General features: G+C 45.3%; 1 protein-coding gene across 4 annotated transcripts in view; it reads right to left on the minus strand.

The window, feature by feature from the left end:
- Positions 1-8,302: 8,302 nt before the first annotated feature.
- IFT57 (intraflagellar transport 57) overlaps positions 8,303-16,481 on the minus strand; it is a 30,959-nt gene continuing 22,780 nt past the window's right edge. For all 4 annotated transcript variants that reach the window (XM_053310546.1, XM_053310547.1, XM_053310549.1 and 1 more), the window contains exons 9-11: positions 14,383-14,445; positions 9,848-9,914; positions 8,303-8,692 (exon numbers count right to left, since the gene is read on the minus strand). In XM_053310546.1, the coding sequence (XP_053166521.1) occupies positions 8,511-8,692; positions 9,848-9,914; positions 14,383-14,445 (312 nt within the window). In that variant the 3' untranslated portion in view covers positions 8,303-8,510. The remainder of the gene's footprint in view (positions 8,693-9,847; positions 9,915-14,382; positions 14,446-16,481) is intronic.

The following is a 16,481-nucleotide window of genomic DNA, read 5'->3' on the forward strand; positions in this document are numbered from 1 at the left end:
TAAAATGCTTGGTGCCTGCGTCCGTGTCTTTTTCGGGTGTTCTGCGCATGCGTGGTGCGCGTGCGCAGAACACGCCGAGAGAGACTCGGATGCAGACACCGGCCGCCATGTTGGTCGGGTTGAAAAGAAGCGGCACTGCAGCCCAGACAACAGCGGCAAAGGGCCCGGCCCGGCCGTGGAGGCCGGCGGCAAAGGGCCCGGCCCAGCTGCGGAGGCCGGCAGCGAAGGGCCCGGCCCGGCCGCGGAGGCCACAGGCGGCGGCCAGCCCAGCCCAGAAAGGGGAGGCTGTCGGTGGCGGGGCCCTGGCCTGGCCGGGGAGGTCGGTGGCAGCATGGAGGCTGGCGGCGGTGGGAGGAGGAATGGCGGCGGTGGGGCCCGGAGCGCATGACTCTACTGGACAGGGGGGAGGGAAAAGGGCAAGAGGGAGTGGGGCAGGGGGGGGAAAGGCAAGAGGGAGTGGGGCAGGGGAGAGGGGGAAGGGCAAGAGGGAGTGGGGCAGGGGAGAGGGGGAAGGGCAAGAGGGAGTGGTGCAGGGGGAGGGGGGAGGGGTGGAGGAGGGGCAAGAGGAAGTGGGGGAGGGTACAGGGCAAGAGGGAGTGGGCCAGGGGGAAAGGCAAGAAGGAGTGGGGCAGGGGGGAGGGGGAAAGGCAAGAGGAAGTGGGGCAGGGGGGAGGGGGGAGGGCAAGAGGGAGTGGGGCAGGGGAGAGGGGGAGGGCAAGAGGGAGTGGGTCAGGGGAGAGGGGGAGGGCAAGAGGGAGTGGGGCAGGGGGGAGGGAGAAGGGCAAGAGGGAGAGGGGCAGGGGGAAGGGAAGGGCAAGAGGGAGAGGGGCAGGGGAGGGCAGGAGGAACTGGGGCAGGAGGCTGACAGGGAGAGGAGGGTGAGAGAGAGGGGTGGGAGGGGGAGGGAGGGGGAGGGAGAGCAAGAAAGTGGGGTGAGAGGGAGGAGAACAGAGTCAAGAGTGTGGGGCAGAAGGGAGGAGGGAGAGTGGGGCAGAGGACGTGGTGGGAGAGTGGGCCAGAGGACACGGTGCGGGCGAGGCGGTGGCGAAGCCGTGTCCTCGCCCAGAGGAGGGCCAGAGGACGCGGTGTGACACGGTGCGGGCGAGGCGGCGGAGGAGGAGCCGCTTCCTCGCCCAGAGGAGGGCCAGAGGATGCAGTGCGGGTGAGGCGGCGGTGAAGCCGTGTCCTTGCCCAGAGGAGGGCCAGAGGACGCGGTGCGACGCGGTGCGGGCAAGGCGGCGGAGCCGCATCCTCGCCCAGAGGAGGGCCAGAGGACGCGGTGCGGGCGAGGATGCGGTGCGGCCACTTTTCCCCGGCCAGCCATGGTTTCTGGCCGGGGAAAAGCTGCCAAAAGGGGAGCAAAGCGGCGACCATGCGGGCAGGGAGCAAAGCAGGGACTAGGCAGGACGCAATAGCGGTCTACTAGCGCCCGTTAATTTAGCGGGCTTAAAGTTACTAGTTTATGAATAAATTCATAAATTCGGAAGTACAAATCCTTGTGGGATCCCACTTCTTACTTCCCTCCATTGTGAAAACTCTCCATTTATACCTACTGTTTCCTGACCTTTAACCAGTTAGCAATCCACACATGTACTTGTCCCCTTATCCCATGACTGCTAAGTTTTCTCGAGTCTTGGATGATGAACTTTGTTGAAAACCTTTTGGAAGTCCAGATATACTATGCCAACCGGATCATCTTTATCCACACACTTAAGTTACTGACACTCTCAAAGAATTTCAAAAGGTTTGCGAGGCTAGATTTACCTTTGCAGAAGCCATGCTGGTTCTCTCCCAGCAGGGCCTGTTCTTCTATTTATTGATTGATTTGATTTGATTTTTATACCACCCTTCTAAAATGGCTCAGGGCAGTTTACAATTAAAACAAACTATTAAAACAGTAAAGAGCTAAAACAAAAACTAAAAAACAATATAACAACAATTAACCATTCAAAAACATTTTAAAACAAAAATTAAACAATCACAGTAATTAAAAACCCTGAAACCGGGTTAAAATATTAAAACCAATTTAAAAACTCTGGAAAGCTAGGCCAAACAGATACATTTTCAGGGCTCACCTGAAGGCTAATAGAGAATTCAAATTACAGATTTCCGCAGGGAGCGCATTCCACAGCCCCGGAGCAGCTATAGAGAAGGTCCACCTCTGAGTCACCACCTGACAAGCTGGTGGTAACTAGAGACGAACCTTCTCAGATGACCTTAATGTGCGGTGGGGATCACGCAGAAGAAGGTGCTCTCTGAGGTAACTCGGGCCTAAGCCATTCAGAGCTTTAAAGGTAATAACCAGGACTTTGTATTTTGCCTGGAAAAATATTGGCAGCCAGTGCAATTGTTTCAAAACAGGCGTAATATGGTCTATCCGGGTTGCCCCAGAGACCAATCTGGCTGCCGCATTCTGAACTAACTGAAGTTTCTGAACTACGTACAAAGGCAGCCCCACATAGAGCGCACTGCAATAGTCAAGCTGGGAGGTTACCAGCTGGTGCACCACTGTTTTGAGATCATCTTCTTCAAGGAATGGGCGCAGCTGTCGAATCAGCTGAAGCTGATAGAAAGCACTCCTGGCCATGGCCTCCACCTGAGATACAAGGGTGAGGCCTGGGTCCAGGAGTACTCCCAAGCTGCGCACCTGCTCCTTCTGGGGGAGTGTAACCCCATCCAGCACAGGAAGATCTAACACACCCCTCAGATTCTGAGCCCCCACAATGAGCACCTCCGTCTTGCTTGGATTCAGCTTCAATTTGTTATCCCTCATCCAGCCCATTACTGCCTGTAGGCAGGCATTTAGAGAATGAGTGCAATTTCCTGAAGAAGAAAGGGAGAAGAAGATTTGGGTGTCATCAGCATACTGATAACATCCAGCACCAAATCTCCTGATGACCTCACCCAGCGGTTTCATGTAAATGTTTAAAAGCATTGGTGACAGAATGGAGCCCTTGGGGACTCCATATAACAGCACCTGCTTTAAGAAGCGACTGTCACCAAGCTCCACCATCTGGGATCTCCCGAGAGATAGGAACGGAACCATAGCAAAGCAATGCCTCCTATTCCCAACTCCCTCAGGCGACCCAGAAGGATAACATGGTTGATAGGATCGAATGCCGCTGAGAGATCCAAGAGGACCAACAGAGTCACACTCCCTCTGTCGATTCCCTGGTAAAGGTCATCCATCAGGCCGACCAAGGCTGTCTCAACCCCACAGGGCATTCTAAAGCCAGTTTGAAATGGGTCTAGATAATCAGTTTCCTCCAGAACTGCCTGGAGCTGTTTGGCCACCACCCTCTCAATTACCTTGCCCAACCAGGGGAGACTGGAGATTGGCCTATAACTATCCATCGCTGAGGGATCCAGGGAAGGCTTCTTAAGAAGAGGTCTAACTATTGCCTCCTTCAAACAAGGAGGCACCCTACCCTCCCTCAGCAATGCATTTATGATACTAACTAGGCCATCTCCAACAATCTCTCCGCTAAATTGAAGCAGCCAAGTTGGGCAAGGATCCAGAGAACAAGTGGCAGGCCGGACTGCTCCAAGCAGCTTGTCCACGTCATCAGGAGTCACAGATTGAAACTGATCCAACCTAGCAATGCAAGAGGGATTGCTGGATACCTCCCTCACAGATCCTGCAGAAATAGTGGAGTCCAAGTTGGCCCGAATACATGTGCTTTAACATTTTATCCTTGAGAATGCTTTCCATCAATTTGCCTGGAACGGACATTAAGCTAACCGGCCTGTAATTTCCCAGATTGCCCCTGGATCCCTTTTTGAAAATCGGTGTTGCATTTGCTACTTTCCAGTCCTCCGGTAGAGAGCCTGATTGCAGGGATAAGTTACATGTTTTAGCAAGGAGGTTGGCAATTTCACATTTGAGTTCTTTGAGGACTCTTGGATGAATGCCATTCCATCCTGGCGATTTGCTAGTTTTCAGTTTTTCCAGTTTAGAACATCTCTTGTCTCTTCTATCTGACTCAGTTCTTTAGCCACCGTCCCTGAAAAACCTGGTTCAGGAACAGGTATATGCTCAGTATCCTCTGCTGTGAAGGCAGATTCAAGAACTCATTTAGCTTCTCTGCAACCTCCATATCCTCCTTAATAATCCCTTTCATTGTCTAATGGTCCAGCTGCCTCCCTGGCAGGTTTCTTGCATGTGATATATTTAAAGAAGTTTTTGTTATTCCCCTTGACTCTTTTAGCTAAATGTTCCTCACACTCTCTTTTTGCCTCCCTTTTTGTCACCTTGCATTTCTTTTGCCAGAATTCGTGTTCCTTTCTGTTCTCTTCATTTGGACAGACCTTCCAATTTCAGAAGGAAGTCTTCTTCTCTTTTATTGCTTCCTTGACTTTACCTGTTAGCCATGCTGGCATCTTCCTGGACTTAGTGGTACCTTTCCTCCTTTTGGTGTATACAATCTAACTGGGCTTCTAGTATTGTGGTTTCAAGTAAACTCGATGCACTCTGGAGTGAAGTGACTCTCCTAATTTCCCTTTTCAGCTTTCTTTGGCATAGTATCATATACTGTGCTCTGCCAAACACTCAAAGAGGCTTTTCATATGAGCAGCCGAGGCTAGGACAGCCCAGCCCAATTTCAGTTCCTTGTTTACTTTTTACCCCCACCCTTAACTGGGGTTAGAGGGCATGAGCGCATCCTCAACCCCAGGGCTGGGGTTGTGTGTGTTCTCAGACTGCGTGCCACCCCAGCACACACAGAATCAGGCACCTAGAGTGCCTTACTGATGGGGGATTCCCCCAATGCACTGTGCTTGTCGTGTAGTGCATTGTGGGATACCAGGAGGACAAGACTTGTTTTCCCAGTCTCCAGTGATCTGTCCTGCTGGGAGCAGTGTGGATCATGTGGGCGTGTGATGGTGCATTGAAGAGGAGACTATAGATTGTCTGGAGGAATGGTAGGTTCACCCCTGCCTTCCTCCCCCTCTGCCAATTACTGGTTGCAAGAACCACCGTAAAGTGTAGATCTTATGAGTCAGATAAGGGAAGCTTAACCAGATAGATTGTGGTTCTTCTTGCCTATTTTGTATAATACTTTATTTTTCATATTATTGCTCTTAACATACTTTTTGTTCATATATTCTTGATTTATTGTTTTAAATTTTGTAAATTGTAATAAATAAATAAATATAAACTGCCACTCAACTCCAATTAACTTTAATGTAACACTTCAATTTGATCATGCACGATTAGAAATCATGATTAAATTAATATATATGGAAGGGCAGGGGTAGAGGATAGGTGCACAGTGATCTAGAATTCACATGCAGTATTCATCAGTGGATTGTATTTCTAAGCAAGCAGGGATTTTCAGATAGGCCTTTGATGCATTAACAAGGTACCTTTCACTCTGCGACCCAATGGTTCTCTAAGAGCAAGGGGAGCTTCCCTTGGAAGGTGAAGGTAGATATTAGGCACAAAATCTTCTTCAACGGCTGCCAGTGACTTTTCAGAGTGGGCCACGAGACACAAAATGATCTAGAGAAGTGTAGGCATGCTTACTGCTAAACGGTAATGGGGCTTATGCACATAAGGCATGATTCAGTTAAACAGATTTTTAAATTTCATTGATTTCAGCAGCAGAGATTTCAGCATATACATTGCTCTACTGAAAAAAGCTTGGCTGAAAGTGTCATTAAGGCACATTCATGATGAGGGCTCATTTCAAATCCAAGGATAACTGCACCAGTGACAAAACAGGCTGCTCAGCATCTATCTAAATATGTAACCGACTTCACAGGTGCAGAATGTCTATATTGTGACATGCACAAATATAAGTAGTAAATCCCTTACAGTTACACACAACCAAAAAATGTATAACACATGCATTTTCAAAAGTGTAACCCTCAGTTCCAGATTTATAAAGAAATAATGAACTGTAAAGCTAGGGAGAAAATATTAGTTATTTTTGTTCTTAGCTGCGGAGGCCCTTTGTTCTGTTATCTAAAGCAAAGGTATCAGGCTCAAACTATTACATGATGGGGTGCCTAATGTTGGTGTGAAGCCACCTAATGGCACAGTGGGGAAGTAACTTACCTAGGGAGCAAGAGGTTGTGGGTTCTAATCCCCACTGATTTGTTTCCCAGACTATGGAAATCCCTTTGCAAATCCCTTCTATAAGGAATTGGAAAGTGCCAGAGATAAAGAAGCAGGTGAGATCTTTTTGGGGCATGGCAAATTACTAAAGACGGTTCATTCCAAACTTTGGTGTCATAGCCACTCCATTGACTGAGCTCACCAACAACCAACATCCGGATAAGTTAAAGTGGTTTGCAGAGTGTCAGCATGCATTTGATAGTTTAAAGGAAGCCATGTGCTGTGCTCCCATCCTAAAGGGATCCAGACTATCAAAAACAGTTTTATGTTGCCACACTGGCATTGGGGCAGTTCTGATGCAGGAACATAATGGAACCAGGCATCCTGTAATCTGTTTAAGCAGAAAGTTAATACTATGGGAACAAAACCTATCAGCAATACAAAAAGAATGCTTGGCAATCATATGGGCAGTGGAGAAACTCAAACCATATGTATGAGGACAAGAATTTACAGTAATAACTGACCACAAGGCATCAAAATGGTTACAAACCATGACTAATAGCAACACCTAATTTCAACGTTGGTCATGGATCTTGCAGGAGTTTAGTTTTGTTATGGAATACATTCCAGGAAAACGAAATGTAATTGCTGCTGCCTTGTCAAGACAGTGAAAAGTTTAATGTAAAGTTTTTAAAATTGTGTAAAGAAAATGTAATGATTTCAGTTATGTAAAGTTGTAACGAATCAAACACCACTTATATGTAATCTCCATAATTGTTGCCAGCTTAGACAGGTCATTCCGATCGGGAATGACACTGCAAAGCAAGAATGGTGGGGAATGTGGTGGAACAAGGAGCCAGTAAATGAAGGTGTGAGTTTGTGTGGGTTACAGAAGGTTCAGAGGAGGGGGGTGCGGGGTTTAAAAAAGGCAGTTGAGACAGGGAGGATAGAGAGAGCGCCGAGTTGAGTTGCATGGGAATAGGAGGTGTGTTGGGCTGAGGGTTGAGGCTATGTAGTTGGTTATTTTAATGGTAAGGCATGACAGAGTAAGATCAGCACCCCAAAGCATCTAACTTCCTTCCTTGCTTATCAACCAGGGCTGAGTGCGTGTGGCCTCATTTACTGATTACAGCGCAATCATCCACCAGCAAATTTGGTGGAGGGTGTTTAAAGTGGAAGGGGCAGGACTCCTCTTGTACTCTATACAAACTTTCCAGCCTCGTTGATGTTGTTGAGGCTGATGGCGCGTACTAGCACACTTTCACAGAATTGGCAAGGACAGGCAGCATTGGTTCAAATACTGGTTGGGCGGCTGAAGAACTGGCCATGAAGTTGTACAGAGGGTCCTTGACCTCAGGCATTGGTGCTTTCAATTCTAAGCCTAAAAGCTTTTGCCATGTCTGACACTCGAATGCTGTACAACTTAGTCTCCTCTGTAGAGGAGGATGTGCTACAGTCTCATCAGGGGAAGGATCCAAAGTGTTCTCTGTTTGAACAGAGGCCCCTTCAGAAGAGGACCTAGAATTGTATTCCCCTTCAGAGGGCTCTCTATCTCTTTCAGGTGATTTTATAACTTCCATTAGACCTACAGAAAGGGGAGAGACAAAGGAGAAACTGGAAAAGACTGTTGAAGTCATAAAATCACCAAGAAAAACAAAGCGGAAACGAAATCCACAGAATAAGCCATAGAACTGTCTGTAGTCAAAGCCGAAGAATCAAGAAATATTTTATACCACAGGAACTGGGATAGATGGAGCGAATCTTTCATGATGCAACGCAGCGGTCAAGGCGGAACCAAGGAGAAAGGTGCTCCCCTGATGAAAATAATGGTTGTGCCATGTGCACAATTCAGCAGAGCCGAAGAGCACCTCATGGAGCATGGAATTCTTCCACAGGGGTTACTGTGCAGGCGCACAACCCAAGATGAGAGTGAACATGGATAACCTCAAAGATCCAATTCCTAGCCCTCAGCACTTTATGTGAAATGTGGCAGAGCAGGGGTTCTCTACCTGTGGTAGAGATAACGTGGACCATACTGGGACATCAAAGGGATGATAAAGGCCCTGAGCTTTACATTTGACAGACCTGATCTAAAACCTATGAAAGAAAGAAAAAGGGCACCAAGTCTCACTGAAGCTCATGTTGCTAGCTAGAAGAGGTTTTGCAACACACCAGTTTTATGCCAAGGTATTTGCTCTCCAGTATGTCCGATAAATTCAAACCCCATGGCTTAACAGACTAGAAGCTTGTTAATGAGATTTTATTAAATTGTTTTTACAAAAAAAAGGGGGGGTAATAAATCTCCTTGGACATAAAATGTAGCATTACTCCATTTATACAAACAAAATTAACAGATCTGTAATGTTCTATATAACGTGACATACATCATGTAAAAAAATATATTATGTACAAAATTTGATTTGCCTAGAATAATAAAAACAAGTGAGCAAGTTTAATAGGTACCAACAATGGAAGAATCTGGAATTATAGTAGCGTGCATATCTCTAGTCATATTTGATTTTTCTTTCAGTTTTGACTGAAGTAATGTGTGTTCCACTACACCAATTCGTATGTCCATCTGAACGGTTTCTTGCTTCAGTTTGGTTAAAGCTTGTTTAATCTTTACTAAAGGAGCTGTTTAAAAAGAAAAACGCAGAACAGTACATTTTTCTGTCAGTCTGCCACACAAAGAAAGGTATTATTTTTCCTCATAATCCACTCCCTCTGCTAATCGGGAGAACTAAATGAACAAAAGGATGACAATACTCTAGAGACACGACTTTACAGATTCATAATTTCACATGCAAGATATTTAAAATTAGAAGATAACTCTACCACATTCTTGACATTTTGCATCTGAAGATGTGAATAAAAATGTAAATAGGTTTTCAGCACTTATACCAATATTATTATTTTTTAATTGGGGGAAGGCTATTGCAAATGGTGGTGGTGGTGGGGGAGAACCTCTAGAGATGTATTTGTTAGTATATACTGGTTCAAAATTCCATCAGTATCCAGCATTATAGCAGCCTCAGAAATCTCAAAGTAATATGGACAGGGCACAGCTACACACAGAGAAGTTTCTCTTCAAGAATATGGTGTAAGTCTAGGAAAGGTTTAGACTTGAGGACTTTAGAATCACTGTTCCCTCTAACGGGGATTCCCAGATGTTGACTACAACTCCTAGCATCCCCAGCTGCAATGGCCTTGGCTGGGGATTATGGGAGTTGTAGTCAACACCATCTGGGAATCCCCGTTAGAGGGAACACTGTTTAGAACTGAACAATAGGCATTTCCTACACATTTAATATAATTACCAGCCACAAAATAGTTCTGCTACATCAGTTTCAGAAAATGCTCAGGCCCTGCTTTCACAACAGCCCCAGTTCAAGCTGCAGGCTGACATACTGGGAAATGTTATGCACACAGTGGGATGCAATATTTGCACCGCTGTGCAAGCACAAACATTGCACAAAGCTGCAAAACACTACAGCCATTTTGGTTGCACTGTGCTGCACACTTCTGTGTAGTTTTTGTGCTTGCACAACAGTACTCTTGCACAACTGTGCTAAAGTTATGTCCTCCCACGTGCATAACGTTGCGCAGCATGTCAGCCACAGACATGACACGGGGGCCCGTCTTCCAAAAAGAATCCAACTGCAGTTCATCTATTCCTTCTGGTTTTGCTATTTTTTTGATGGGGGTTTTGCCCTTAGTCGAGGGCTGAAGTGTAGCTAAGCAGCTCAGAAGATGGGAACATTGTTTGAGGAAGGACTCGTATGGACTTACCTCCGTCAGTCATACTGCTTCCCTTCTCTTCCATTTCCTGCTTTACCTTCTCTAATTCTTCAGTAATCTTGGGGAAAAACAATGATAAAAATACTGGGGAGGTCAAAAAGTATATAGAAATCAATGCCAACATTCCAAGCAGTGTTAGAAGTACTTAAGAGGAGCTGCGTCCATAGAAGGCTCTGCAACAAAGCTCAGCATGTTGCCAAGCAGGCAGCACGGTGCTCAAAGACATATTTCTGAAGCCAGAAAGACCTTTTAGAGGGAGCAGAGGGGAGAGAGCAGCAAAAATCCCTCCCCTTCTGCACACATTTGCCTGCTCGGCAACATGCTGAGCTGAGCTCCGCTGCAGAGTCTTCCCTGGATGCAGCTCCTGTTACATTCAGTATGTCAGCCAAGATCAATTATTCCAGAAACCTAAACAATGATGTTCAATCAGCAGATGAGTGGGCCTTATTTTGCCAATGATCAACAGAAACTTTCCAATTGTGAAAGAAACTATTTTGGTGCTGGCTGAGATCCAAATTAGTAACATGCCCACGCAGCATGCTGCATTCCAGACCAAAGTGGCATGGATGACTGTAGGGGCAATTGTTGCTGATCTTCTCTTTGCCACCTGAAAAATATGTCCAAGGACTATGCAGAGGAAGGGCAAAAGAGGTGAAAATCCTCTGTGAGCACCTGTGCTACTTTAGACTGAAATGCAGCATGTTTCGTGTGTATTTCTTGTTGCACATGCACTTCCTTAGTCTGCATGGCAGCCATTATCTTTTGAAAATTATAATGTTGTCAGCTGGACATAACAGTGAATATCTCTGCCTTATGTTCCCATTCATAAATAGTAAGAATAGACATTGTTTTTCGAGGATCTATCTACTTATCCTGGTCACAGTGATCATGTGCAAAATCATTTACTATTGCTTTGCAGGTAAGTTTTTAGTAAAATGTTATGGCTGATTTAGAGGGGTTCACAAATCATTTTCAATCTGACCTCAAATCAGAGGGCAAAAAATTAAACTGAGTTGTTTAATCATCTGGCCATAGTCATAGGCTGGTTCTATGAATCAAACCAGGAATTTGCGAAAAATCCGCAGATTGCCCATAGGTAACAGTAGGATCATTGACCTACTAACCAAGATAATATTTAATAAGTGTACTAAAAATCACCTGATTGCCCAACTACTTTGTGGGTTGAGGGGTAGGTAGGTTGCATCATGCCCTAACACCCAACCCACTCTGGTGTCCCTAGGACCTACCCATGGGGAACAATGGGTTGATTAGAGTTTGCCATTGTTCCCCATGGGCGAAACAAGCAGAGTGTACATATTTTGCAACCCTGACTTGCAAGAACACTGCAGAACAGAAGCACCCTCCCAAATCAGAACAGAACACCACATTTTGCTAAACAGACAGTCCAAAGATGGCCACAAAAGAAAGAATCACTGACCTAGAATCCTCTGCCAGCTACAGTGCAGAAGCATCACTGGCACAAGTTGTTCTCACACACAATTATGACTCCATCCTCACTTGCAACAACTGTCATATCGGCATCCTTAGCAACCAGCAAGCACAGCCATAAGCTCAACTAGAATAACATCTTCAGCCACATTTTAACACCTTGCAATGCAGATTGCAGAGCAGTAAGTGAAGCACGTTAGTCTCAAAGCCAGACATGGAGCTCATCACAGCAATCACCAAGAAATATCACACACACACACACACCCCTGAACTGAGCCGTCCTGTCCATTTATCGCCACAGCACCATCTCAAAAACAGACCAAACCAAAACTACAACTCAAGACAGGCACCCAAGCTTTTGCCAATCTGATATCCAGCAAAACCAGATAGTTATAGCAGCAATAGGTAGCATAGCATTATACTCAGTGCTGAGAAAAGAAAACCACAAAACTGAACCACCCTTCCTCTTTTCTGACTCCTGATGTATCTTCTTCATAAGGGCTCTGTCTCTCCCTCCACTCCCTTTGAATACACATTTTGAAATTCCCTACAAAAGTGTTCCCCACATCCTTCCCCCCAGCCGATGGGGGGCACAGTTGTCCATGCTAATACTTGATCTGTATAACAAGCCAATCAAGAAGCAAGGAGATCTCAAACTATTGGAAGCCAATGCCAGAAAACCAACCAGGAAGGGGAGAAAGCCCATCGAAATGGCCACTCCAATAGCACTAATCAATTTGTGCTGAATCAGGGCTGATGTGATTCAGCCTTGAATCAGCCCCTTCTTTTAAGGGGCAAATTGATTTGCGACCAAATCTGCAAATTGCCCCCAATTTGGCACAAATCAACTTGCGCACAAATTGAATTGCACATCCCTAGCCGATATCCAGATGAATGGGGGAGGGGCAGTTTGATGTCCCCTTCCCTCTGAAGCCCACTGTGTAGCATCAGGAACATTTTTGGGAGGCACCATGGGCCTCAGAGAGAAGGCGAAATAAAAAATGTTGTGACAACACACTGTTACTCTGGATGTTAGCCACTGTTGCACCAGCTCTGTCCTGGTTTGGATGTCAGCCATTAAGACCAAAAGGATCGAATAACACACAGTAATATGCATGTTTACTCAGAAGTAAGCCCCTTTATATTTAACAGGCTTACTTCAAGTGTGCACAGGACTGCAGCCTAAATCTAACTTTTATACATTAACCTTTATATTGAATCTCTAATTTTACTCCAATCTATTTTTGCGGAATTATTCTATACTAACTGAACCCACACAGAGCATCTTTGCTCCACCCGCTTGGTCCCCGCCCTGCCACCCACTCACCCGTTTGATCCCCCAGCCACCCACTCGCCTCCAAGTCCCCCCCCGCTCGCCTCCCAGTCCTCGCCCCCACTCGCTGCTTTCTCCCCCGCCCCACCGCTTTCCTCTCCCCCTTCCGGCAGCTTGCTCACGAACTCTTGCGAGAGCTGCCATGCATGGGATTAGCCACGGGCACGTCTTAGAGAATTATATATAGACAGATCATTTTAAAACCATGTCATCGTCAACAGTTTTATAAGCAACAAATATGCATTCATATTGGCATTAAAATGTCTTCTGTGAAGCTGCTGCTGTTTCCTCCTACAATCCATAAGACAAAACAACAATCCAGATTTTACACCATTAGACTAGTACAAAACCCAACATCACTAATCAGGGAAGATAAATTCTTTTGCCATTAGTTTCTCTAGGCCCTTTCCCAGCTTCTGTTTGCAGATTGCAATGTGCAGATGTGAATATGGGGGTTCTGACTAAACTAAGGATTAGAACCCACTGAGATAATATGCAAGTTTTGCAAGGCAATTGTGTTTTATGTTGTGAGCTGAAGCAGTAACTGCTTTTTATGGAAAGGCAAGATAAAGTTCATTTATCACACTCGCATTCTGTAAATCAGAGCTCAAAAGTGCAATTTCAACATGTGCCTTAAACTAATGTAATATATTTAAAAATCCTAATTGCAAACCTTCTATGTTCACCTTTTAGATACTGTATAATTTTAAAATATATGTCAAACAATACCCACATGCTCACTCTACATCAACTTGAAAGAAATTATTTCATATGGAACCACAAGCTCTTCCCCCACCTATATTCAATCATGCGGGTAAATAACCGAGGCAATGAAATATGCTGAATCCAAGAAGTTATGACAGAAGTGGTGATGTTGGGGCCCAGAATCACATGCACAAAAAGACAACCCAAGCATTATTTTTACATTGTGACTTAAACATGGTCTGGAGGGTTCTAGCACATTAGCAGGCTGTACTTGCAGGCTGCTTAAAGTCAGGGATGATACCTATTGTTTCCTTGGTTTGTCTGGACTAGCAAAAACAAGACAAACACACACATCCTTATTCACTTCTCTATCCTGGATCATCAAGAATGCAAACTGGATCAAGGAAAGATGTTCCATTAACTCTGGTTTGGACTTTTGCCAAAAGGAAGTGGCAAACTTTGAATGTTTTTCATTAACGTTCCAAGTGTGGGCACTTGACACAAAATTACCCATCTAGGCATGTGATGTTATGCACTTATTTAATCACCTCATAATAAAAATAAAGCTAAATGATCATAAGTCACGTTTTATTTATTTAGCATCTTTACACATCGCCCAAAACTCACGTCTCTTTTTCAGTGTTTTGTAAATGAAGGGCAGTCGCTCACTTACAACTTTATGGAGTGGGAGTTCTGAATCACTGAACTCAGGAGTTCAGTGAATTACCTCAAAAGAGAGAGTTGTCAGAACTAGTATTGATAAGTTCTCTTCTCAAATTGGGTTCAGGATTTGAAACATATGACTAGTTAAACACTAAGGCTTGGAGCATGCCCCATTGCATTCAGCAGGATTCAACTTTCTAGCAGGCCTGCATAAGATTGTGCTTAAGGCCAACTGTGTCATAAACATACCATCTTAGCAAGTGCTGCTTAAAAGTGCTCGATTTGACACTGTGTCATCTTCCAATCCCTGAGGAACGCATGCTTTATTGGTACAAGGTTGGAAAATTCCAAGGCAAAACATTTTAAAGAGTTATACCTCGGACAGAATTCTAGTCCTCTCCGTTACCCCTCCACTTCCTTGTTGGTATTTTTCTTTGGTCTGTAAAGAAAATATATTGTGTAAAAAAATAAGGAGTAAAGTGAAGAACCTTTGTGAAATGTCTTAATAATAATACATTAAAAACAAACAAACATGAGCCACCCTAAATGTGAATATACACAGGGATTCACATAATATACACAAGGATTCACATGAGCATCTTGATAGTCAAGATGCTCATGACGACCTTTGTAAAAGAGTACCCCAAACTTTTGAAAGAGGAACACTGGTACTCACTGTGAAGGTTTCCTCTTGCTAGTATAGAAGAGGTCTCCCACATGCTCCAGGAAGCAGGAAATAGAATTAATTGAAGATCCTTTAACCTAACCTCTGTGGGCAGATCCTCTCAGTTCCTTGAACAGCTCTAACTCCGGGTGACTAAAAAACAACACAAGTCTTCCCCTGAAAAAATATGCAAAGAGCAAACAGGTATCAGGAAAACACACAGGTAGGCAACTCTGGCCCATAACAGAGCATGCCAGGACACATGCAGAGAGTACAGAACAGTCTAGTGAAAAAGAAAAGAGAACACAGGCCTCCTTCCTGGACAACAGATCCAGCCCCAGTCATTTTATCCCGGGCGGGCTTGGGAGACCTCTTCTACACCAGCAAGAAGAAACCTTCATGGTGAGTACCAATGTTCCTTTCTCAGCTGGTGTAGGAGGTCACCCAACGTGTGTCATTCCAAAGCACACAACCATGGGTGGGAACAAAGCCCGGGCTGGATCTACTGCCCAGGAAGGACCCATTGCAGGACCCTCCGGCCAAATGTCACTATAGAGAAAGCATGCTCGTCCAGTTTGTAGTGTCTGGAGAATGTGAAAGGTGACTTCCAGGTGGCCACTTTACAAATCTCCTCCAACGAAGTCAGAGTCGTCAGTACAGCAGAAGTTGCCACTGATCTCGTGGAATGGGCAGTGACATTTCCTGGAACCGGAAGATGCTGGGATTCATAAGCCAGTGAGATCCAGGCCCAAACCCAACTAGCTATCACAGCCATAGATGCCTTTACTTTGATCGATCTTGGACGATTGAAAGGTGATGAAAAACGCAACAGTTTTATGAAAAGGCTGTGTCCTGTCCAAGTAAATCTTAAGTGCCCTCAGCACATCCAATCTGTGCTACTCTTTTTTGGCACGCATGCGTGGCTCAGGGCAAAAAGAAGGTAGCTAAATATCGGCTCAACAATGAAAAGTCAAATTGACTTTGGATACAGAGGAAGGATCTGAAATGAGCCAAACCGAATCTTTGGAGAATATACACTAATTGTCCTTCATGGATAGAGCCTGTAACTTGGAAACCCTCCTTGCCAATGTTATCGCCACTAGAAAAACCACCTTCAGGGTCAACAGCTTCAACGGAGACTCGAAAGATGGAAACTATAGCCCCAAGGACCACATGCAGATCCCAAGATGGAAAACGATGACACACTGGTGGTGAGAGCTAAGCTGCCACCCTCAGGAACTTCTGTAGTAACTGATGTCTAGACTGAAGAGACTTTCCTTGTGAAAACAGTATTAGCAGCAGGCAAGCCGCCTGACATTTAAGAGTGTTTGCCTTCAAACCCATAGTGAGGCTCTCCTGCAGAAAAGCAAGCAAATGACGTAGTTTGCACCAGTCTGGTCAAAGAGACCATCTAGCTGCCCAACGTAGGAAGGTATGCCAGGTAGACTGGTAGATTCGATTTGTCAGGGCTTTCCTTGATGCTAAGATGGTGCCTGAAACTGCCAAAGACAGATGTTTTCTACTCAACAGAGAGCTTTCGGCCTCCATGCAGTCAACTGTAGCCAGTTGGGAAGTGGATGGAGGATCAGACCTTGTGAAAATAGATCTGCTCAATTTGGCAGATGAACTGGTTCTCCTACTGCTAATGCCACAATCTCTGAGAACCATGGTCTCCTGGGCCAGAACAGTGCGATCAGTATCAACGATGCCTGGGACATTAGGAGTTTCCACAGACAGCAGGAAAGTAGCAGTATGGGTGGAAACGCATACAGTAGACATGGAGGCCAAGGAGTCAAAAGAGTGTCCATTGC

Source organism: Hemicordylus capensis, chromosome 3, assembly GCF_027244095.1.
Source record: "Hemicordylus capensis ecotype Gifberg chromosome 3, rHemCap1.1.pri, whole genome shotgun sequence".
Taxonomy (NCBI): domain Eukaryota; kingdom Metazoa; phylum Chordata; class Lepidosauria; order Squamata; family Cordylidae; genus Hemicordylus; species Hemicordylus capensis.